We start from the raw sequence: 26,092 nt of genomic DNA, 5'->3' as shown, positions 1-26,092 counted from the left end.
TTTGCATGTTTGCATTAATGAAATATCTGCAGACATGCTAGATAGCATGGTCTACTTTTTTACAGGATGAACTTGGAGATTTTGGTAGGCTAGGTTTCTTTCTGATCATGTTAGACTCTCCATGACTCAAGCTCTCAACGTATTTGTTGGTACCTTACTCTTAGTATGCTCAATATTTTTTTTTAAATGTTGCATTTGCATCCTCCTGGGTTGGTCCAGGTGTGGTGATATCTTGGTTTAGGAGGAAGGGCCAAAACGATGTAAGTTCCTTCCAGACTTAGCAGTTTATACACTAATATCCCAACTAAACAGAAGCCTTAAGTCACACTAGTCAAAAGATTACTTTGACACTATATTAACTCTATTAACATTTAGTCATGTTTTTTATGCCCAGGTTTTATAACAAAAGCCCGGAATTTGAATCATTGCATGCTAAAGACAAAATATTATTAAGAGATTTTGAAATAAAATCTGTTGCTTAAAATGAGTTTCAGCCTTTGAGATAGATAAATAATAGAAAATAAGGGAAGATGTGTATCAGAAAATCTGGTTTCTCAGAGGAAATATTTTATTTTAAAAAAATATAAAAATAAGTTGATGTGTTTCAAATGGTGGGAATTACAATGATGAAAAGCTTTAAATTTATCCACACAAAACAATCTGAATAATTTCACAGTAATGATGTTCATATTTCTCACAACTACATGTCCTTTCACAATGATATATTAATCCCCATTAAAAATAAATATATTACCTTGCTGTAATAATTTGTAAGATTAAAAGAATGGTGCTGTAGAAAACAAATCCAGTTATGAAATCTAGTTAGAAGATATGTTATCAGTAAAGTAAAAGAGGTCATAACTGATATATAATGAAGATCATTTAAAGCTAAAATTCACCTAAGCAACAAAATATTCCTGGGAGGGGGAAAAAGCTGTGCTTGCCTATAATTGTCCTAGATGTAATATGCAACTTGTAATTAAGTCTCTAACTTTTAAAAACTGCAACAAAAAACAATGAATAAATTCATATTATTATGTCCTCAGGCTACCAGAAAATATTTACAGAAAAATAATTTTCTTACTGATAAATACACTTGATTCAGTGAAAGTTTGACAATTTTATTCACAAAATATAAGCAAGCATGTTCTTCTCTGTGAAAATGTTCTCTTCAAATAAGTTTAACCAAGGGAGAAAAGCTGGTTTTTTTTGAAGGGGGGAGAGGGTTTGGGTGGGGGAAGGACTGATTATAAAACACCTTTCACTGAAAACCTCTTAAAAATGTATAATACAAAGCAGTACTTTATACAAAGGTTCTTTTCTGAAATAAAGTTCAGCAATAAATGTAAAAAAATTCAGTTTAGAATGAATATAAGGCATTTCAGAATTATTTTCGCCTTGATGGGGAGTTTTCTCTTCGTCGGTCATGATTCCTCCTTGACTCTCGGGACTGCTCAGAACGTCTGCTGTGTTTTTCGGATTCCTTTTCTGCCCCATTCCAATGTCGATCTTCCTCATCTCTGTGGTGTGGATTATTTCTATTCCTTTCTCTTGACTTTGATCTCTCTTTCCTCCTATGATTCTCACTGTCTTTGTTTCTGTGTTTTTCTCTTTCATTTTCAGAAAAAGAATTTCTTCTTTCTCCTCTCCTCTTTTTGGTATCACCAGATTTATTTTCTGGCTCTATGTATTTATCATGATCTCTGTCCTTTAAAATCCTGTGACTGTTTCGTTCTGTAGTGGTATCTCTGGCAGGGGCATGTTTAGCTGAGTTCTCTCTCCAATTTGAATCTCTTAAATTTCGGTCTGCATTTTTTTCTGCTCTTCTCTCTCCTTCAGTCCTTGTTTCTTGCTGTCTTTTTTCTATTTTATTCTCCATGTGTTCTTTTTCACTTGTTTTCTTTTTCTTAACTGTTTTATCTGTTTCTTTATTTTGCCTTCTACTTTGTCCTTTTTTACCTTTATCCTTACCTAAAAGTGAAAACAAAAGAGTACATGCAATGAACATTTATTTTAATCTAATTTCTTAATTTATAATACATAAAAATAATACCATTCACAGCTTGCCAAAAGAGTAAAAATTTATTAACCTCAGGTGAATTGGGAGGAAAGCCAAGTTTATCTGAGGAACAACTCTCAATTATAGCTATTTTTTAAAAGAGCAATGACTGTGATCCTCAGGCACAAAATAAGCATGGAATGTCACACTGATCCCCTTCATTCTGTTTCTTACAGATAAACTAAAGGCAAAGATGACAGATTTTATACCACTGGTGAGAAATCTATGCATTCTTATAACTGTATTTCCAAAATAGAGTTATGCCTGAAAAGTCAAAGAAAGCTCCCCACATGTTGCATTCTCTCCTCGGTGATAAGGGATCTATGCTGTGCCAGATCTGCCAGAATCAAAAGCCCACAAAGTCAACGATATTTTTGGAAGATGTTGGGGCTGAAGTAATGCATTAAACAGTTCCTTTATTCCTCTAACCAAGTCCATATTCATGAAGTGCTTACTATGTGCCAGGCACTGTACCAGAAAGTGGGGACCCAGAGACAAAATGAAAAACTCATTCTGGCCCTCAAGGAGCTTATATCCTACTAAAGATTCTATTATTTTTAGCTTTAGTGTTTTTTTTTCTGCTCTTTTTTTGTTTGTTGAGACTGTCTGTTTAACTTGACCAAGCATTGGAATTTTGACCTACTCTTTCTGTCATTTATAGCATGGACACATGATTGTGATCCAGTAGCTTCAGACTCTCCAGTTACAAGATTATAGGCATCTTGCCACCATATTCCAGCCATTAATGATTACTTAAAAGTCCATGTAATAGACTGTTATAGGGAGGTTTGGGAGTTGCTAATTAGTTAACATTTCGATGAGATATGGTTCTCACAGGTATACACACAGAACAATAATAAGAACATCTCTAAGAGCTATTTGGGGCCTTGATCTGTTTTTGTTAAGTGGACTAGAACATTATTAGCAAAGTAGCCAAAAAAAGTTTTTTCCTTCAAATTAAGAGCCTTAATATGGCAGCAACAGTTTTACTTTCATGTACTATCAAAGCAGTATCAACTATATTGAACTTTAAGTTCTATTAAAATATAAAACCATAATTATAAGCATTTGCTTTCTGAGAAAGTATCTCAAAATAACAGACCATTTATGAATAGTAAGTCACAAAAATAATTGTTTATCTCAAATTTTAGCTACAACCCAATTATTTAATCATTTTTGCTGTGCTTCTCTAGTTTGGGTACATAAAGCAAAATAAATTTCTGAGATGAACAAAATTATTCTCTTTACGGTACTGGCTCATGTACAGCAAAATGAAAATAAGGTAGAAAATATCTTAAATTAAAAATACTGCCACCCCGTAGCAACCTCCATCATTTCCCTCCCAATGCTTACCCTAGCAGACTGCAGAATCAGTCAGTTTGTCACTAAGGACTTACCTCTCTGGTTCCTATCAAGCAGCTCGACTGTGCTGCAGCTGTCCATGCAGAAACCATCTGGCTCTTTGCTGAACCAACGTCTCTCTGACCCTGATACACCATGCCCTCACCTTGTGCTTTAGTATCATCAACGCTCTAACTTTACAATGATAAACAATGACTTCAGGTACTGTCAACTAAAGCTGCAACAATTTCACCATGATGATATGATGCCATATGCATATCTTACCTATATAATGCTTACTGACTTATTAACAAAAAGTCACTGTTGAAATCATATAATAAATCAAATTAATTTTGAATCAGCAAGCTTCCTTACTACAGAAGTTCATGCTGTGTTATCATCTGGTCCCAAAACAGACTCAATGAAAGAACAAGTTTTTTTTTTAGAGTCAGACTAGGTGAACATTAAATGACCAGTATTTATCATGTCATGTCAAAAACAGGCTTTTCATCAGAAAATAAAACATCTTTTCTGAAAAACATAATGGGGCCCCATACGCCTGATTGTCATATTGTCTGTTCACATCTGAAAAAGATTACTACATCCAAAGAAACTTTTCAGGAACAAGGAAACAAGGCCATCTATCTGACTTCATGTTGTATGGCAATATATAGTGCTGCTTCCCAGTCCACTGGACTAAAAGAACAGAATACAATCCGTAGGTATTGTTAGCTAAGAAGCCATCAAGAAAGGAAACAGAATACAAGGGAAAACAACAACCAGGCTTCTGGAAGAACCAAAACTAGAATCCTTCAGACAATGCAAACCTAAAGACCTTTTAACAGTTTTTCCTATGCCAAAAGGGACAATTTTGAGAGGTGGTGTGTGTGTGTGCATGTATGTACATACCATGTATATGTATATACATATTATGTACATGCACACACATGTATTAAGTCCCCTAGATCATAAATGCCATAGCATTTCAGAATCTCAAGAAAACTTTTTTCCAGAAAAATATCACCACAGATGAACCTACCTCTCTTCCTCAGGAAATCATTTTGTAACTACTTTGTATTTAATTCTCTAAAAGAATGTAAGCTCCCTGAGGGCTAAGATAGCTTCACTTTTGTTTCTGTATCTCCAGTACCTACTACAGCACAGCCTGGCACTGGATAAATGTCGGCTGAATGATTTAGTCTCCAAGGAAGATTAAAATAAGCAAACTGCAGTATTACAAATATTAGACAGGGAAATACTGAACTAAAATATTGAGCTCCTTAATAACCCCAGCTGGCACAAAACATCATGAGGACACATGGGATAGAAGTAGCAAAGCCAACTTCATGTATTTGTTTTCAATACCTGAGTCAGAGCTACGGCTGCTTGTGGATGAGGAGTCGCTGCCACTAGATGAGTCTGAGCTGCTGTCGCTGCTATCAGAATCAGAGTCTGAGGACTCAGAGTCTGAAGATGAAGAGGAGGAAGAGGAGGAATCTGAAGACTCAACATCCTGTTTCTTTGCTATGATGATCTTGGGAGCATTTTTTAGATGTTCTCGTAATTCATCCCTACGCAACAAGAACATTTCATTTAGGTTTCTTTTCAAAAACAAGTATTGGTTAATTATAACTTTAAAGAATATACAATTAAAATGTAATAGAATTTCAGGAAGAAAGAAATGTCTTACGTTAAACCTCCAAGTCCTATGGAAGTAAAGAAGTTGATGGCAAACCGAGTGTTTCTTGGGTTATCTCGGGGTAGTAATCCTTCAAAAAATGGCTGCAATGTTCTAATAAAGAATCAGAATAGAAATTGAATGTAGCATATAACCTCAATACTGAAATACAAAATTCTTATAGAAAACCTTTGAAAATGTATTAAAATTTTAAAGTACTAGTACATATAGCGCAAACCAATTAATTAATTTCCTCAGTATTAGACTAGGTTTGCATGAAACCAACAACAGCATGATGGACTTGATTGTGAAACAGTATGGTACAGTGAAAAGAAAATTCAGGTAAATCACTTACTACCTGTGTGACTGAACAGATCATATAAAGCTGCTCTATGAGCCTTAGTTTCTTTATCTGCAAAATTGGGTAAGCACTTAACACTGCCTACCTCACAGGGCTGCTGTAAGGAAGAAATCATGGATGTGAAGTTGCTTTGTAACCATAAAGTGATATACTGGTTTACTGTGCAGTTTTAAACTTTAATTAGTTCACAAGTATAAATGTTATAAACATATAGAACACATGAAAATTTTAAATACTGATATGTTTCTTATTAAAATCCAACATAACTAGAGTCTTGTGCTCTGGTCAATTTTCAGACTTTGTAGAAACATTCATCATTGCTGCTCAGTGACAGAAAGGTCTGTATTTGTTATTCTAGTATTAAGATCATCCTAAGAATGAAGTTTTGATGCATGTTATTCCACAAGAAAAAGTCTAATGGAGATCAAGTGGGCCAAGGTGGCCAAGAAAGATAAATTCCTCTACTGATCTGCCAGTCTAAGAAAAGGTCATCCAGAAACTATTGCACAATCAATGCATGACAGGGTATCTGATTGTTAAAATTAAAAATTTATAATTTAAAATTTACCAAGCTAAATAGGCTTAAAAGAAAATTAATATTTAAACTTTTAAATACTGGTTTTTAAAAGTTTATAGCAGTTATATTTCTGAAGATATTAAAACTTAAAACTGCACTAAGACTTTTGGGACAAGCTAGACAAATGAAAGTTTATAATAATAATGTAACAGTGATACTATGTGGTATATAAAGGTTTATCTTCCTACCGGTAAATGATTTACAACAATTATAAAAAACACCAGTAAACTAAAGGGCAAATTATAAAGCAATCCTTAACTGCTGAAAACTATCAAAATCTTAAAGAACAAACATCACATCAATATAACATAACTAGAACTTTAAAGTGGTATATTATGAATGTTTGTACACATGGATTTAAACTATTAAATAACTGTCTTAACAGTTAATGAAGCCCACAAGCAAGAGTACTGTTGGGGGCATGGATAGAGTTCTTTATCTGCTTTAAAGTATTATTTAATTCATTAATTCTCATCAAATTCTTACAAGAAAAGTTTTAGTATTTTATTTCCAAGTGAAAGTCATATAGCTATCAATATGCATAAACTCAATAGAGAAATGACACTACCTTAATCATCTTTTATAAAAAAGTTATTGGTCAATATTTGCCACAATTAAAATGTTATACAGATTTCAAAGGCCCAGCTAATGAACTGTTTATTTTTACTTTATGTAATACCATGAAATTTCAGTATAATAAAATAATATGGACAAACTCTTGAAAGTGTGCTAGGAGTGTTAAAATCTACACAGAAACCAGGTATGTAAGAGAAAGAAAAGCAAAAAGTCAAAGCCCAGATGCAAATAAATAATATGTAAAAAGTTAAGCTTAAAGAAATAGAGTGAATCCATGTATGCGGTATGAATTTGGTGTTCTTTCTTCCAACTGTGTTCACTTGGATTAGAATCACTGATATAAGACATTCATTCTAAGCCATGGCTTTTAGGATTTCAAAGATTTATCTAAGTGAACTTGCTGGTCATGTTTTTACAACTTGGATTTATTGTGGACTGGGGGCAGCAGTCAAGAGAGAAAGATGTACAAAAGGTGGGATCCCAATAGTGATAAAGATAAAGAGTGAATAATAAAATTATCTGCTTACTCATCCTTCAGTCTTGCATTAAGTTTAGGTAGTCCCATGTATTCACAAAGTTCTTGAAAAAATATTTTGACAAAAATTCTACTGGAAGATGTAGTAGTTTCTTCACTCAGTGTTATACATTCAAGAACCTACAAATGAGAAAAAAGCAGACAATTTTACTTTAGCTTTCAAAAGATGGAAACAAAGGAAACAGATTCAGCTTTGCCTAGATGGTCTAGAGATTTTTTCCATTTCTGAGATCCTATGATTTATACTTACAAGTGATATTAACAATCATAGCTAATATTTACCTTATATCAGAATCAGAAAATTCTTTGACTAGAACTCCTTAACTTTTATACACATGACTACCTGAGTAAGTTTAAAAGAATATATCTTTGTAATAGTTTTCAAAACACAAAGGAGATCCTGTAACAGGCTCCTTTTCTTCTTTGAAGAAGACAACTGGAAGCAGCATGTAAGGGGACTCTGGACATTTGGAACTAGCTCTTCTAACTGAAATCATGTGTGACCAAAAGTAAATAGCTTCCACCTTCAGGCCTCAGTGTTCTTATATGTCAAATGATGAGGGGTTAGGCCAATGGCCTCAAAAATTGCTGCCAGTTTAATATTCTCTAATTTTTAACATGCTTTTATATCAGTGCATCCTGTTTTTCCCCCCATTATATAATGATGTAACATGGATTATTAGCTCCTAAAAACTATCAGAGTTTTATAAAATATAGTATCAATATGTACTGTATATGTGTAGTATAGGACTAATACAGTATACAGGACTAATCAGTACTCTTGCACAACAGATGGCAAATATTCAAACAGTAAGACTATAAAATCATTAAAAGTGAGGATGGGGTGAACAAGAAGCTATTCAGAATATCAGTGCTGGAAACCATTCCTTCTTCCATGAAGAAATAAAGTTTTACAAGAAATTAAAGGCAGTTTCCAACATATGAGTAGAAACTATGTCATAAATAGGTGTTATGATCTCAAGCTTGTCATAATAATCTATGCAACTCCATATTTGAGAATATCAATTATTTGTAACACTATTTGTATGGAAAAATGAAGTTCAGGACAGGAATCTATTTCTTTCTGTTTCATATTACACTGATTTCAGTCACGGCAGTAGCAGAAAAAAGGAGTCAAGTAACTCATTCAACTCTTTCCATCATCCTAAAAGATGACACTTCTTTAAGTGAGTTGCTTCCTGGTGATTTGCACTGAGAAATACAGCTCTGTTGGAGTCAGGAGTTCAATATGCCAGGAATTGCCAACATTACAGAGTAAAAAATGTTTTACACTAAATAGGACCATAAGTTGTAAAGTCTAAAAAATGTTAAGACTTTTCAAGAAGTTTTTTTTTTTTAAATAAATTTACAAATTACAATCTCTTGACAGTTTACTTAGAGATCTTTATAGAACATTTTTACACTTTTGTGATCAGTGTAATGTGGAGGAGGTAGTTTCCCACAGACATCCTTAATGTCACTGTTAAAAAGAGAGTACCTGTCAGGGAAAGATCCCTGGAATGATGCTGGATAGTATATCTCATGTACTTATGTTAAATACTCAGGTTTTCAGAACTTTTCTTCTGAGAAACAAGCTTATAGGTAGAACTTTTTTAATTTTTTTGGCAGGGCAAGTGACTTGCCCAGGGTCACATAGCTGGTAAGTGTTAAGTGTCTGAGGCTGGATTTGAACTCAGGTCCTCCTGAATCTAGGGCTGGTGCTTTATCCACTGTGCCAATAGGTAGAACTTTCAATAGCAGTAAGGTATGTATTTCATTTGAAAGTTCATTTCCTCGAAAGTAAAAATTATAGCTATTTTTTTTTAGTCTTATTTAAGAATAATAAAGAATTTAAGAGAAAGCTGGAATGCAGGTCTTACTACTTACACTCCATGGAAGTGAATCAGTATATAAGAGATGGGCAAACATCTTGGCAACATTTCGCAATTTGTTTGTTTCCAAGCGATGTATTGTATCATATTGTTCCTTGAAAATACCCTCAAAGGATTCCATGTATTCCTTTTTCAGCATGCAGAAACGCTGAAGAATAAAAATGAGTAGAATTAAGTCCTGAGCACAACTCTCCCAACCTAATTAATAAATTTAGATGTACATTTTCTACATCAAATAATACATGCCATATATGTTCATATGGAATATTTGATAGATATAGATAAACAACAACAAAATCTCACTGTACTGTAGTAAGTTGTTTTAGAAAAGGAATAAAAAAATGTATGGCCCTTATCGACTCAGAGCTTAAATATATACTAAAATAAAGTTATGCTTGCAAAAGATTATAGACATAGGTGTTTATAAAGAGAAGCAATACTGCAATATAGGAGTTGAGCCTAGAAGATGAATGGAGTACAAGTTTTAGTGTTAGTATTTCCTGGACCCTTATGAAAAACTGAGGAAAAACAAAATGAAAACTATACTTAATTATATTTGGATTAGAATACTGCCAGAAAGAAACAAATTTCCAGAAGTCTTGGAAGGATAGTCCACTGTGTTGCAGAGGAAAGTATGTAATTAGGAGTGGGACAGAGAAAATCTTACAAGAGATAGTGAAATTTAGAGTAGCTTTAAAGTTCTCTCTCTCTCTCTCTCTTTTAATTAAAGCAAAGTAGTTGGTTAGTCCATAATATTCATGGTAAAAACAACAAACTAACTATAGCCTATGTTATGACTCAAAGTCTAAAATGTGAAACTCACCCCTGCCAATAAGCCAAAAAATTTCTCATATGTCCTCTGTTGGGCACAGCAGTCAAGTATCATGTTGCAAAGTTCTTTCTATTAAGGGGGAAAAAAATCAATGCAATTATCACTCTCAAGAAAAGCTTGCATCCACATAGCATATAAATCTATCCAAATATCGGAATTTCAACAGTGTGACAAAAAACTTTGTCCCATGAGGGGAAATTGAAAATATCAAGCAAACCACAATAAACTCACAGTTTAAAAAAACACAACAAAACCAAACAGTTGTCTCGTTGATATTTCCCAGTGTCAATCATAGTAATTAGAAAAACTTTTGGAGGGGGGAAGAATTGGTCCAGACCTTAGATGTCATGTGAGGAAACTCCTACTAAAGCACATCTGCAAATGTGCTGCAACTTAGTTTTCTTTTAAAAAAGATGCTCTGAGAGGGCAGCTAAGTGGCACAGTGGATAAAGCACCAGCCCTGGATTCAGGAGGACCTGAGTTCAAATCCGACCTCAGATATTTGACACTTACTGTGACACACAGCTGTGTGACCCTGGGCAAGTCACTTAACCCTCATTGCCTGCAAAAACAAACAAACAAACAAACAAACAAACAACAACAACAACAACAACAAAAAGATGTCCTGGAACACTAAGTGATGTCCATGTCCAAGGTGGAATGTAAACCCATGTTTTCTCCAAGGCTAGCCCTGTATCCATTGTACCGTCTCATCTCTCAGTTAGATTGATCACAGCTACTTAAAAGCAAATAATCTTGCCCTACTTGGAGGAAATATATTACATAAAAATCTAAAATTATATTACAAATTATGGGATGAATTTTCACACAAAAAATATTTTTTTTTGGTAGGACTTCCTTCAACAAACATCTCTGAGGTGCTGGGTTAGGCCTTAGGGATACAAAGACAAAACCTGAAAATCCTTTTCCTCAAGGAGTTTACATTCCATTGGAACAGGAGAAAGAAAGATGGGCCTCGAGAAACAACACTTAGAAGAAAATTAAATACAAAATATATACACTCTCACTCCTGCCTATCCAGTATGTTACCAAGTCCTATTGATTCTACCTCCAAAACAGCTATGCATTTACCCTCATATGTCCTGTGATAAAAGCTTCACCATTCTGGTGCAAGCTTTTATCATCTCAGGCCTAGACTATTGCAACAACCTTCTGGTTGTCTCCCTGATTCAAGTTGGACTCCAGTCTGTCCTTCATGCAGCTATCAATGTGATCTTCCTAAAGCACAGTTTGACCATTTCATATTCACCATTGATTTCAGGGAAGGATGTTGATGTGTGTATAAATTTCTGGGTAGAGTCTACCATGGACCAATACAGGTCAAACTGTGTGTGTGTATCTTAAAGTATATCTTAACATATAGCACCTAACTTGTATACACTTACAAACCAGATATCAATCAGGAGGACTGATTTTACATATAGTACTTTAAAGTCTTCCTTTAAATGTTTCGGTTAAAAATGAGTTTAACATGTTTAGCATTTTGTTAAAAGCAAATCTTTGAAAAACAGCAGAAAGATTCTGAGCACATAGCATATTAAATTTAAAATTTGTAAATGTATTCAAAAATATACTAAAAGTACTTCAATCTAATGTTAAATCATTAAAGTATCAAAACTTAAAGTCACAGTTGTTCTGAGCACTGTCATGTTACATTAGATTGACGTATTAAAATGCAAACTAACTTTTTATGCTTTTATTTTAAAGAGTAATATTTGAGTTAATTAAGTTTTAAACAATGAAATTGGTTAAAATGCTGATGCTACTGCTAACAAAGTCAGCAGTACTTGCAAAACAAATTACTTTCTCCACTCTGCTCCCCCCCAATCCACCCCCGCCCCAGCCTAAATGCAATTACAGCACAGTTCTCCCCTGTGGTTTAAATTAATTAAATATTTTAACATTTTAATTAAATATTACAATGACTTTTTGGAGAGTATCTCAAATAACCATATGCATGAAAAAAAAATTTTGTTCAGAAAGACATCCTTGCAAATGTGATCAAGAGACTGAGGTGAGTTCTAAAATAACTATCCTCTGGATTAAAATTAAAGTTTACAATGCTTTAATTATATTTTTAAGTGATATGACAAGTTTACATAGTAATTGTCTTCAATTATCATTTTAAAGGTCAATTCACTAATATAGTTGCTTCCAATGACAACTCTGGTAAAAATCGAGAGACAAATATGGACCTTTAAATTCCATTATATAGCTACTGGCTTCAAGAGGGAAATTTTTTTTTGTTTATTTGACTATCTTTTAAATTTCAAAAGCAATATTCTTTGCTCAGATTATGCAATATTTTTTTCATTTACTTGATTATTTTAACCACTCAAGAACAAAGAAAGAAGCAAATGTCATTCTGTACATCATTCTAATGTGTAAGATCATCTCTGGTTTCTTAGCTCATTCCTATGTAATAACTTAGAAGAAAAGATTGTAGAGACCAAGAAGAACTTGCTAACAAGTGGTTGCATAACCTGACTTCTAGAGAGGAAACAAAAGAACTCTAAAAAAAGAGATGTTCTAAGTGCATTTCAAGATGTGGTACACACTGCCCCTACAAATCTTGCACGGCCCTGAGAGCACCAGTGTAGGAACTTGAGTCAACAAGAGAAGTTTAAATTCCATTTAAGAAGGCAGATACATTTTGGTTTGAAATAACTGCACACATGCACGCATGCACACGAGGGTATTTTCCTTTAAGGATTATTAAAATTTGTTATATGTTTGCTTAAGTGATCTGGACATTTTACTTATGGAATATATTCTCTGGTAATGCTGGATAAATGAATGTTCCTTCTTACAAATACACTCCATATTTTAAAACACAAAATCCACTTCAATACATAATAAAAAATAATTTGAAGTCACATCTCCATAGGCAAAGAAAAACAAGTTTGCAATTATCTGGATAAATGATCCAAATACCAACTTTTTGGGTGTGATGAAGACATTTTAATAGGATAATTAAGTCTAAACAACATCAGAGTAAAGATTTAAGATTCTTCAATCTAAGATGAAGGACTAGACATATCCCAACTCTTCAAAGGCAGGGCCCTTCAAGAAAAGAAAACCATACACAAATGCCAGGACCAACTAGGAGCAAGAGAGATGCTCCACCTCTACCCATGTTCCCTCTGCCCTCGAGGAGCTGAGTACAGATGCCAATGAGGGGAAAGGCAAGAAAAAAAGATCCCAGGGAGACTAAGATGTTAGTACCTGTATTTTTTTTTTAATGATTTTTTTTTTTTTAGTGAGGCAATTTAGGGTTAAGTGACTTGTCCAGGGTCACACAGCTAGTAAGTGTTAAGTGTCTGAGGCCGGATTTGAACTCAGGTACTCCTGACTCCAGGGCCGGTGCTCTATTCACTGCGCCACCTAGCTGCCCCTGTACCTGTATTTTTATGGTAGTAAAAAACTAAAACAAAGTGGGCACCTATTGACCGAACAATGGTTAAAGCTACTGGAATTAGGAGAAACATGAGAACTTTTATAAATAAATAAATGCAGAATCAGGAAAACAATATACACAATGACAATAATAGTAACACTAAAATGAACTTGAATTCTATATCACTGTAATGATCAACTCTGAACCTGGAGACAAGATGAGGAAATATAACCTCCTCAATTCCCTTGGAGAGGTGCTATGCATGAGGAATATTGCACATACTTTCAGACATGTATTGTTTCTGCTTTACATTTGTTATGAGAAGGTTCTTTGGGAGAGAGCTAGGAAGAGATTCAGAAATTACTGTAATGTAAAAATAATAGGCATCGGGGCAGCTAGGTGGCGCAGTGGATAGAGCACCGGCCCTGGAGTCAGGAGTACCTGAGTTCAAATCCGGCCTCAGACACTTAACACTTACTAGCTGTGTGACCCTGGGCAAGTCACTTAACCCCAATTGCCTCACTAAAAAAAAAAAATAAAAAAAAATAATAGGCATCAATAAAACTTTAAAAAATTAAATTAAGGGGGCAGCTTGGTGGCTCAGTGGATAAAGCACCAGCCCTGGATTCAGGAGGACCTGAGTTCAAATCTGTTCTCAGACATTTGATACTTACTAGCTGTGTGACCCTGGGCAAGTTACCCTCATTGCCTCACAAAAAAACCAAAACAAAACCAAAAAAACCCATAAAAACAAAAAACAAAAATAAAAACAAAACGCAACGAAATTAAAAAAAACAAACAAACAAAACAAGGAACTATAAAAATCCAACTTGTCCTCATTCTATAAAAATGAAGAAACACAATTCAAAGAAGGAAGTGGGAATAGAAAACAAGAGGGCAGATACAAAAAAGTGGCAGAAATGCTACTTTGTTGTTGGGAAGGCTGGAGCCTAGTATGTGTTGCTCTGTTTGTGTTTTTTTTTTTCTGTTTGAATAATTCCATACTGGAGTTTGATTATTATTTTTGACCTAGTAGCATTTGAAAATCTTCACTCAATCCATATATTCTTTCCTTCAAAAAAAAATGCACATCCTGGATAAAGTATTATAGATTTCATTCCTCTCTACATCTGTTAAAATGCTTTCCAAGTCTTCCTTTATTAAACTTAATATTAGCAACTGATACTACTCAGCAGAAGAAAATAAAAAGCAACATAAAGCAAAGAAAATAAAAAGAGAACATCTTTCTTGGGAAGGCTAAATATCGAAGCAATTTTCTGGAAATGTGTCAATTTTCTTGGGACAATGATGCCTTACACATAGCAGGAACTCCCCCTCACCCCAATAACTGAACTTCCTTTTATTTTATTGTTTTTTTCTCAATACTATTTTATTTTTTCCAATTTTATGTAAAGATAGTTTTCAACATCCATTTTTGTAAGATTTTGAATTCCAAATTTGTCTTCCCTCCCTTCCTTTCCTCCCCCCTCCCCAAGACAGCAAGCAATCTGACAACCCCTCCACCCCACCCCAAATAAAGTGAAAATACTATGCTTTAAACTGCATTCAGACTCCATAGTTCTTTTTCTGGATACAGAGAGCATTTTCCATCATGAATTTTTTTGGAATTTTCTTGCATCACTGTATTGCTGAAAAGAGCTGTCTATCATAGTTGATCATTGCACAATGTTGCTATTACTAAGTACAATGTTCTGGTTCTGCTCACTTCACTTAGCATCATGAACTTCCTTGTAAATATTTAAATTTGTTTAATTTTTTTCAAGGTAGTTGAGTAAGGAATAGAAAACCAGTCCTATGAACATTAATTAAATATATGGCTATAGGTACCATCTTGTGCACAGCCAAAAACAAACAGAACTTATTTAGAGCACTGTTGTACAGAAAAATGAGCTCACCTGATTCTCAAGTAGTTTCCTATGATAAGTAAGATATATACATTAACAAAAGTTATAGCCTTGCCTTATATAACTGTGAACAGTACAAATTCACATGGCACAAAGATTACTGAATTTAGAGGGAGATGACCTGGAATCAAATGCTGTCTCTTTCACCTACAAAGAGAAATTAAATTCTATGGGCCTCATTTTCCTCATTTGTAAAGTAAGGGAGTCAAACTAATTCATCGCTAGGGACCATTCCAGTTGGTAATCTATGGTTCCATGAACCTATGACTTTAGGGTACAAATTCAAATTAGAGCGAGGTAAATATGAACTACTGTATTTTACACATGAATAAAAGTGACCCATAATCCACAGAATTGTATACATCAAACGTTACATGATAAAAATTACATAGATGAAACATGTTTAAGTCAAGTGTAATTTTAAAATAGCATTCTGAGTTAGTTTCTCAAAAATCATTTCTTTTTGCATGTATATCATATGTAGGCTACAAAGAATTACAGGAAGATATATACTTCCTTATGGTACTCATTAGTGAGACTGAGTTAGAGCTCAAGTAGAAGATTGCCTGTGTATGGTGAGATCCACCAGGTGCTCCTGTTTGTGGATACCACTGTGCTGACTGCATTAAGCTCCAGAACAACAAGGAAGAACCTGTAGGTCTATAATCACTCAAAGGAACTTTGCCTATCCATCTACATTGTAAAGACTAAGGGCATGAAGAATATCTATTGCGAGATTTCAACATACATACCTGAGAATATTTCTCAGCATGTATATCTAGGATAGGTAGTATAGATGGACTGTGAGCTAGGCCCTGAGTTGAACAGGAAAAGGAGAGTAGGCTGGGTTGCTTTTGGGAAACTGCAAAGCGCCTTTAGAGATACCAAACTTCCCATGAAATCAAAAGCTATCTTTTATTACTAACATTCTGCCAGTGAGATATGGAATACAACTGTCTTGTAAGAATTAAAAGTGAGTATCACAGAAAGGACAAGAGAGAGAGGTAAATGGAAGGTGGAAGCAGGCTGTAACATAAAGAATGAGGAACCCCAAAGAAAAAAAGGAGAAAAAGATATCATTAAGGAATTGTGTGATAGGAAGAGAAGATAAGCTGCCCACAGTGCAAGAATGAGGAGGGACAAGTGGTGGAGCAGAGTGTCCCACTGATACCACTGCAATGTCAGGAGAAATAAAATAAGGCCTCCAGAACGTTGGGTGAAGCTGCTATGGCAAACTCATGGGAGAACATGGATGTGAATGTGAACGCGATTCACGCTGTAAAGAACAGCCATGAATGGATTCTATCTGTATCATTGGTGGAAATTTCCAAATTGATAAGATCACATATATTTGAGTATTTGTGTATATGTGGGAAGGCACACTGATTTTCTTAGCTTTTATTGTTTCCCATAATTACATTTGAAAAAAATTTAATGTATCATAGGAATGAAAAGAAAAATAGGCAGGTGGTGTAGCAATGTAATGAACTTCAGAAGAGCTGAGTTTTATTTTCATCAGTTAGTGACTCATCACAGAAATTGCCAAACTTTTCTATACCTCCATTTTTGTATGTATGAGGTAATGATAATTTTTGTCATTTACCTCACTCACAAACATATGATAAGAAATTAATAGTTAGAAGGGATGCCAAAGGCCAACAGTCCAGCTTTACCAAAACAAGAACACCTTCTACCACATACCCCAGCAACCAACCAGCCTTTGCTTAAAAACCTCTAGTGAAAGAGAGCCTGTAACCAACTATAACAGACAATCCCACTTTTATTATTAGTTTTCCTTTGATTCAAGCCTAAATTTCTACCTTTGCAACTCTCCCCCACCATCTTAAATTATGAGAAAATGTCAATTGTCATGCATTATTTTAGAAGAGAAAGCCAATAAAAGTAGTCACTATTTCTATCAAATCCTATTTTCATTTTGAATTATTCAAAATGAGATGCAAATATATGCTACACATTTTAGCTTACTGCACTGAAATATGTCTTGTAGAAGAAGTAAAGCCTCAATATTCACTTTCTAACTCAGGACATTAAAAAGCAATAGTGATATTTATGTTCTCAGTAGCTAGCAACAGATTTAATGTCTCCATAAACAGGTACTGTATATACCTTCTTTCACAGATCATCTTAAACAATCCCTTTTTTTCCTAGGGTTTTATGTTTTCCTAAGAAATCCACTTGGTAATGGAATAACAAAACTGCTATTACAGTTCTGGCTACCAAAATTGATTTTAAAAGAAAAACAACAAATCCCTTTCAAATTTGCTAAATTACATCAAGGCCTTGGTTTATGTTAAGAGAGTGCTTAAAGGCTAAAGTCAAACAAATACAAGACTCAAAATTCAGTTTATAATTGTGCAGACTTTGCATATTCATTGCTATCCTATTTGACTTCAATCAATTGAAACTACTCCATCCAAGAGTTACCAAAGATGTCTCCCTTGCCAAATCTTGAAGTGTTATTTTTATTAACCACTATTGTGTACAGCTAACACAATGCTAAACACCATTATACTGTAACCAATTAACCAAACTAATCAATGGGTAAATTTAGTACTTCTATATGTCTTCCATGCCCCATGATCTTGTGTAACTGTTGTCCATGTCCTATAAACCTCAACAAAGGAGGTTTTAAGAGTCACTTTCTTAAAGGGCAGATTTGACCATGTCATTCCTGTACTCAGTAAATTCCAGTGGCTCCGATTACCTTCAGAATGAATAGAAACTGCTGTTTTGGGCATTTTAAGACCTTTAACACCCCACCCCGTAAACCCATCATTATGATATATGACTCGTCTTTACATTTTCTCTAGTTTAACCTAACTGGCATTCTTGTTATTTCTCATACATGACACGATCTCCCTGTCCTTTTGTATGGGCTTTCCCGCCATGCCAGGAATGCACTAACTTTCTCATCTCTGCTTCTTAGTTAGAATCTCTAGTTTCTTCCAAGAATTGTTTCAAGTGCTACCTTCCTGTTCAAGTGCTAGCCTTTCCCAATCTCTGGAGCCACTGGTGTGCTCCCTCTGGCAAATTATCTTACATGTATTGAATGTGAACATACTGTCTCCCTTAGCTCAATTATAAGCTCCCAGAGGGCAGAAATATTTCATTTTTGTCTTTCAACCTCCAGAGTTTAACAGCACCTGATGCATTGTAGCTGCTTTATAAAGGCTTACTCACTTGCTTAATTGAACAAGAGTCCACCAATGCACTGAGCACTTTCCTCTAGAATCTCAGTCTCTTGAAACTGCAGATACTAATGCAGCATCTAGCTTGTCTATCAGTTTATCCCCTGCTCCTGTTAACATAAGCAGTTGTTTGGAAAAATAGGTGAAGAAGGAGTTCTACCAAATTCGTTTTATGACACAAATATGGTGGTGATACCAAAACCAGGCAAAGCAAAAACAGAGAAAGAAAATTATAGACCAATTTCCCTAATGAATATTGATGCTAAAATCTTAAATAAGATATTAGCAAGGAGATTACAGCAAGTGATCACCAGGATAATACACTATGACCAGGTGGGATTTATACCAGGAATGCAGGGCTGGTTCAACATTAGGAAAACTATTAACATAATCAACCACATCAATAAGAAAACCAACCAAAATCATATGATTATCTCAATAGATGCAGAGAAAGCTTTTGACAAAATACAGCACCCATTCCTAATAAAAACACTAGAGAGTTTAGGAATAGGTGGGGCTTTCCTTAAAATAATAAACAGTATCTACCTAAAGCCATCAGCAAGTATTATATGCAATGGAGATAAATTAGAGGCCTTCCCAATAAGATCAGGGGTGAAACAGAGATGTCCATTATCACGTCTATTATTCAATATTGTACTAGAAATGTTAGTTTTAGTAATCAGAGAAGAAAAAGGAATTAGAATAGGCAAGGAGGAAACAAAACTATCACTCTTTGCAGATGATATGATGGTATACTTAAAGAATCCTAGAGAATCAACTCAAAAATTACTTGAAACAATTAACAACTTTAGCAAAGTAGCAGGATATAAAATAAATCCACATAAATCATCAGTGTTTCTATACATGACCAACAAAGTCCAGCAGCAAGAGATAGAAAGAGAAATTCCATTTAAAGTAACAGTAGATAATATAAAATACTTGGGAGTCTGCTTGCCAAGACAAACCCAGGAACTCTATGAACACAACACTCTTCACGCAAATCAAATCAGATCTAAATAATTGGAAAGATATCAATTGCTCATGGATAGGCAGAGCTAATAGAGTAAAAATGACAATACTACCTAAATTAATTTACTTATTCAGTGGCATACCAATCAGACTACCTAAAAATTATTTTATAGAGCTAGAAAAAATAATAACAAAATTCATCTGGAAAAACAAAAAATCAAGAATATCCAGGGAAATAATGAAAAAAAATTCACAGGAAGTTGGGTTAGCAGTACCAAACCTGGAGCTTTACTATAAAGCGGCAGTCATCAAAATTATCTGGTACTGGATAAGAAATAGAGTGGAGGATCAATGGAATAGGCTAGGCACAGGAAATGCAGTAGTAAATGACACTAGTAATGTAGTGTTTGATAAACCCAAAGACTCCAGCTTCTGGGATAGGAACTCAGTATTTGACAAAAACTGCTGGGAAAACTGGAAGATAGTATGGCAGAAATTAGGCATAGACCAACATCTTACACCTTATACTAAAATAAGGTCAAAATGGATACATGATTTAGATATAAGAAGTGATACCATAGGTAAATTAGGAGAGAAAGGAATAGTCTATCTATCAGATCTTTGGAAAGGAAAACAGTTTATGACCAAACAAGAGATAGAGAATATTATGAAATGCAAAATGGATGATTTTGATTACATTAAATTAAAAAAATTTTTGTACAAACAGAAGCAATGCATCCAAAATTAGAAGGGAGGCAGAAAGCTGGGAAACAATTTTTATGGCCAGTACTTCTGATAAAGGCCTCATTTCTAAAATATATAGGGAACTAAATCAAATTTATAAGAATCCAAGTCATTTCCCAATTGAGAAATGGTCAAAGGATATGAACAGGCAGTTTTCTGATGAAGAAACCAAAGCTATCTATTTCCATATGAAAAAATGCTCTAAATCTCTAATGATCAGAGAGATGCAAATTAAAACAACTCTGAGGTACCACTTGACACCTATCAGATTGGCTAAAATGACAAAAAAGGAAAATAATAAATGTTGGAGAAGCTGTGGAAAAATTAGAACACTAATGCATTGTTGGTGGAGCTGTGAACTGATCCAACCATTCTGGAGAGCAATTTGGAATTATGCCCAAAGGGCGATAAAGCTGTGCAAACCCTTTGGCCCAGCAATACCACTTTTGGGTCTTTTTCCCAAAGAGATCATGGAAAGGGGAGAGGGACCCACATGTACAAAAATATTTATAGCTGCTCTGTATGTGGTGGCAAGGAATTGGAAGTTATGGGGATGCCCATCAATTGGGGAATGGCTGGACAAGTTGTGGTATATGAATACAATGGAATACTATTGTGCTGTAAGAAACGATGAGCAGGAGGAGTTCAGAGAAACCTGGAGGGTCTTGTGTGGGCTGATGATGAATGAGATGAGCAGAACCAGAAGAACATTGTACACAGTATCATCAACATTGTATGTTGATCTACTGTGATGGACTAGATTCTTCTCACCAAAGCAATGGTACAGAAGAGTTCCAGGGAACTCATGATAGAAGAGGATCTCCAAATCCAGGGGGGGAAAAAAAAAGAACTGTGGAGTATAGATGCTGAATGAACCATACTATTTCTTTTGTTTTTGGTGCTGTTGTTTTTCTATTTTGAGGTTTTTCGTCATTGCTCTGATTTTTCTCTTATAACATGACTAATGCAGAAATATGTTTCATGTTATTATGTGTGTGTAGATAGATAGATAGATAGATAGATAGATAGATAGATAGATAAAACCTATATCACATTACCTGCTGTCTTGGGGAGGTGGAAAAATCTGAAATGGGAAAGCTTGTATAAACAAAAGTTGAGAACTATCTTTACATGTAACAGGAAAAAAAATATTAATAAAAAACCAAAAAACAACAACAAAAAAACAAACAAAAAACAAAAACATAAGCAGTTAGTTGACCACCTTCTCTAGTGATACACATTTCTGATAGCATCCTTTCTTCTGTTTCTGCCATAAAATCCCTGGTTGGCCATATGCTTCAGCCTACTCAGACCTCTCCATTATCTCTTAGATGACCTGGAATTCTAATACTTTGGAAATTCAGTTAAGTCATGAAGCACTTGATAAAATGGCATGAGAAGAACTTTAGTGTTTAGAAAAATGGCCTCTGTTTTAGGTAGTTGAGGTCATTAAAATGTTATACAATTTTCCAAATGCAATCAACTCTTCCTATTCAATTCTGGGCTCATTTAATTTTTTATCTGCAGAGTCTATTAAAGCTGAGCAGTAGGCATTCTTTATCCACTATGTTTTTCCTGTTTGGATAATTAGGCCAAACTCTTTTGAGAGGTCTAATTTGAATCTTATTTGGAATGCTTTAAAACATTACAGGATTTGGGGCAGCTAGATGGCACAGTGGATAAAGCACCGGCCCTGGAGTCAGGAGGACCTGAGTTCAAATCCGGCTTCAGACACTTGACACTTACTAGCTGTGTGACCATGGGCAAGTCACTTAACCCCCATTGCCCCGCAAAAAAAACCCAAAAACATTACAGGATTTGATGTAATCGGTATGACATGATATACATATAGGAACATTTAGAGGGCCTCCCTAACTACAATGACTCTCTCTTCAATTTGGATTCTGCCCTGAACATCCATCACAACAGTGACAAACACGTTTGGGAAATATAGCTTTCACTGTTATAAGCCTCTCAGTATTAGTGATAAGAAGACCATGAAACAAAATTATCGGTTTCATTTTTCAAAGAACCTGATGTAATTATGCCACATTTGTGGAAATATCTTGTCTAAGGGGAAAGTTTAAAGTGACATTTTGCTCTACTAAATTAAATGCCTTTTTTTTATAGTCAATAAACAATAACCACACTGGGAATCTTATATTTTCTACGCCAGTCAGTTGTGCAATTGTAAAGATGTGGTCTGCAATAAAATAGTTTGTGAAAGCTTGCATATTCCCTTTCTATACCTTCATTGAAGATGCCATGAATAAAAGTGTAGATTATTCTCATAAAGATTTTGTAGAGATGGTAAGGGCTTATAGGACAGTAGTTATTGATATTATCATGGCTATCTTTTTTGGTTATAATCAAATCCCTGATTATTTCCAAGCATCTGATATTCTCTGGGCTTTTAGGAAGCCTAAGGAGTCTATGCTTCAGCTTCATCAAAACTGTATGTAGGGTCCAAGTATTTTTTCCCATCTTCAGTAGCTATCAAAGATGGTGATATTAGAATGCCAAGTGGCTTCAGTGTAACTGCTATTTGTAAAAATTTTGACAGATCTTTTTCCATCTGTTTGTTGACCTCTCTCCAGGTTCATCTTTATAGGTCCTCTGAACGACTATGCTTATTTGAGGCTCTGGCCAACTGTTTATAAACATGTCTTTCCCCCTTTTTCCTGCTTGTTAGTCATCATAATTTTCCCCCAACCTGAGCTGCCTTTGCTTACCATTCCTTTCTGCTAAGTAAAAAGATGGGTTATTTTATGGCTAAAGAGATTTCTTAGGATTTTTTTTGTCCCCTTGCTGCAGTGATTTAAATAGGAAAAAGGATCTCTCTCAATTATATATAGTTCTCATTTTAATTCTTCTGATCTAACATTTATATTGATCTCTAATATAATAAGTTGATATTCTGATTACTCTCAACTTATACAGAGATGACTCCCACATTGATATTCCTGCTGTTATAATATAATCAGTTTCATTTCCAGTAATTACTTGGTGCTTGCCATGTCCCAGCTCTCTTAGTGAATAAAGTATTCATGATATGCAGGCATGAGGTTCCCTTACAGCTTATAAGCCTTTGGCCTTTCTCATTTCTTGCTCCTGACCCAAATTTTACAAAATATTTTTTGCTATACTCCCCAGTGCTTTCCATAGTAAAATCACCATGTGTTAAAACATATATTGATTGGGGCAGCTAGGTGGCGCAGTGGATAAAGCACCAATGCTGGATTCAGGAGGACTTGAGTTCAAGTGCGGCCTCAGACACTTGACACTAACTAGCTGTGTGACCCTGGGCAAGTCATTTAACCCTCATTGCCCTGCCCCCCAAAAGAGTTGATTTAGTTTGTAGGTTCTTACCAAGCTCTTTGTAAACTATCTGTGCCTTCTCATCTACAAGAGATGTTTGTAACAACAACAGCAACAACAAAACAACCCTGCAATTACCGTCATAGTATTCTTTTACAAAAGAGCACAGCCCTATGAGATGATCGTGTCCCATAAAATGTTTTTTGTTGTCTTTGTTTTTATATAAAACCAACTCCCAACTGTTTTGTCTTTTCAAGAGGCACTTATAAAATATTATTTCATAGAATTAGACTTGTTTTTGTCATTTTAAGTGAGAATGTAAATACTGATACAATATAGTGTTTGTGGTTGTCTGTTTATTTGTTAATCTCTGAACAAGGAGCTTACATTCAGAGTACCAAAAGTTAACATTTACAAATAGTTTAAAAATCTGGGGGCAGCTAGGTGGCGTAGTGGATAGAGCACCAGCCCTGGAGTCAGGAGGACCTGAGTTCAAATCTGACCTCAGACACTTAACACTTACTAGCTGTGTGACCTTGGACAAGTCACTTAACCCCAATTGCCTCACTAAAAAAAAAAAAAAATCTGTCGGGTTCTTAGCTCTCTTTGTCTCCCATTCTGTAACTGTTACTGTCATTGCAGAAGAGGAAGGAGTGAGATTTTGTACTTTTCTTCATTTGATGAGTTACCATGGGCAAAGAAATCTTCATTTTTTCCTTTTCATCTCCACGACCTATTACAGTGACTGGCAAGTAGTAAATATTTAATACATGCTTGTTAATTGTTGTGAAGTAGTTAGCCTACCAAAGAAAAGATGGTCTAATTCTTCTTAAAGAAAAATATGCATGATGTTTAGGTATAGTCTACAAAGTTTTATTTCTCTCAGACTAATAGTGCACTTAACAATTTTTTAAAAAGCTATCACTTTTTCTTTTGATTAACCACATGAAATGTAGTTTCAAACAAAAAAAAATAAGTCAACAAAACTCTGGGTCATCATTCACTCTTCTTCTTGCTACTCTGGATTACTAAAGAACAGAAAGTAGCTTTCCTGATTTGTAAATTTCCCAACAATTTCTCAAAAGTTACAATTAGCCCAAATAAAGATAATATCTTATGAGTAAATTAGAATCTAATACACTTAAAGGCTGGACTTTCAGTTCAGCAGTCTTTATTAATTCATCTTTCTATCTTAATTGAAAACCTTATCAGTCACCCAGTTGCCCAGTGTTTCTCCTCCTCCAACTCTGTCCCCAATGGCTTCTGAGAACCACAACTCAATAACTAAGTAATCTTTCACGTCTCTGAAATTCCCTTATTACTTTGTATTTGTCTCATGACACTTTCACGTATTATTTTGAAAGTATCATCTCCTCCATTAGACTGCAAGCTCCAGAATGTGGGATTATGGGCCATAATAATAGGATTTAGAGCTGGAAGAGCCAACAGAGATAATCTGGCACAAACCCTTCATTTTACAAATGAGGAAAACTGAGTCTCACAGAGGTGAAGTGACTTGTTCACGACCACACATATACGAAGTATCAGAGGCAGAATTTTAGCACAAATCTGGTTCTAAATCCAGTGTTACACATCTGATCATGAAAGTGCCTAGTACAGTGCCTAACACAAAAAAATACTTGTTAAATAATTTAATGATGATTATGCCATTCCTATCTAACAAATGATATTTGATGTACCTTCTAGTTCTAATATATGATTCTATAATGAAACTTTAAAAGAGATGCAAAGTTTAAAATATCTCTTTGGAAAACAAAACAAAAGTTGTTTAGTTCACGCTTTCCTTAAAATACTGGATAAAAACTGCCTAAATAAAAAAGCTGTATCTGGAAAGCTGTCTAATCCAAATACAAAGAGATAGGTAGAAAACAATAGAATGAGTAATGTATTCACTTCAGAGATGGCTAAAAGAACCCAGACTCATGTGAGTCTCAAAGCACAAACAAAAACAACATGTTGTCAAAATTCTATTACCTTCTATGAAAACCAAAACCTGCACACAATATATTTATAAGCTCAAGGGAAAAGAATATCTACTCAAACTTTGTAAAAGTATACTATAAAAGGTTCAAATGTATTCTGGTACTCAATATGAAATTATGAAAACCAAGATAATTATCTTGTTACAGTAGTAATTTAATACTGTAAGAAATCTTAGCAAAAACCACCACCACTACCCACAAGCATTTAACACATCTGCCAAACACAACAAAGTCAATAAACAAATATTTATTGATCACTGGTTTGAACTCAACACTCTGACACTATACAATCAGCTTTTAAAGTACTGTCACACTTATTTGTACAAAAAATATTTGTAGTGGCTCTTTTTGTGGTGGCTAAGAATTGGACATCAAAGGAATGCCCACCAATTGGGGATTGATTAAACAAGTTGTGGTATATGATGGTAATGGAATATTATTGTGCTATAAGAAATGACAAGCAAGATGATTTCCGAAAGGCCTGGAAAGACTTATATGAACTGACACAAAGTGAAGTGAGCAGAACCTAATGATGAAACATACGGTCTACTTCTAAAGACAGAACTGATATTGATGAAACAGACTGAAGCATGCTATTTTTCACTTACTTTCATTTTTTTCCTTTTATTCAAGTTTTCTTATATGAAATGAATAA

General features: G+C 34.7%; 1 protein-coding gene across 1 annotated transcript in view; it reads right to left on the bottom strand.

Annotated features, from left to right (window-relative positions):
- Positions 1 to 574: 574 nt before the first annotated feature.
- The window catches only part of CWC22 (CWC22 spliceosome associated protein homolog), a 71,410-nt gene continuing 45,892 nt past the window's right edge, over positions 575 to 26,092 (bottom strand). Inside the window, exons 15-20 of the mRNA XM_043999186.1 lie at positions 9,843 to 9,920; positions 9,015 to 9,167; positions 7,120 to 7,247; positions 5,091 to 5,192; positions 4,766 to 4,971; positions 575 to 1,971 (exon numbers count right to left, since the gene is read on the bottom strand). Of these exons, the coding sequence (XP_043855121.1) occupies positions 1,388 to 1,971; positions 4,766 to 4,971; positions 5,091 to 5,192; positions 7,120 to 7,247; positions 9,015 to 9,167; positions 9,843 to 9,920 (1,251 nt within the window). The 3' untranslated portion in view covers positions 575 to 1,387. The remainder of the gene's footprint in view (positions 1,972 to 4,765; positions 4,972 to 5,090; positions 5,193 to 7,119; positions 7,248 to 9,014; positions 9,168 to 9,842; positions 9,921 to 26,092) is intronic.

Source organism: Dromiciops gliroides, chromosome 3 (assembly GCF_019393635.1).
Source record: "Dromiciops gliroides isolate mDroGli1 chromosome 3, mDroGli1.pri, whole genome shotgun sequence".
Classification (NCBI taxonomy): Eukaryota; Metazoa; Chordata; class Mammalia; order Microbiotheria; family Microbiotheriidae; genus Dromiciops; species Dromiciops gliroides.
This window is presented reverse-complemented; position numbering and strand designations above follow the sequence as displayed.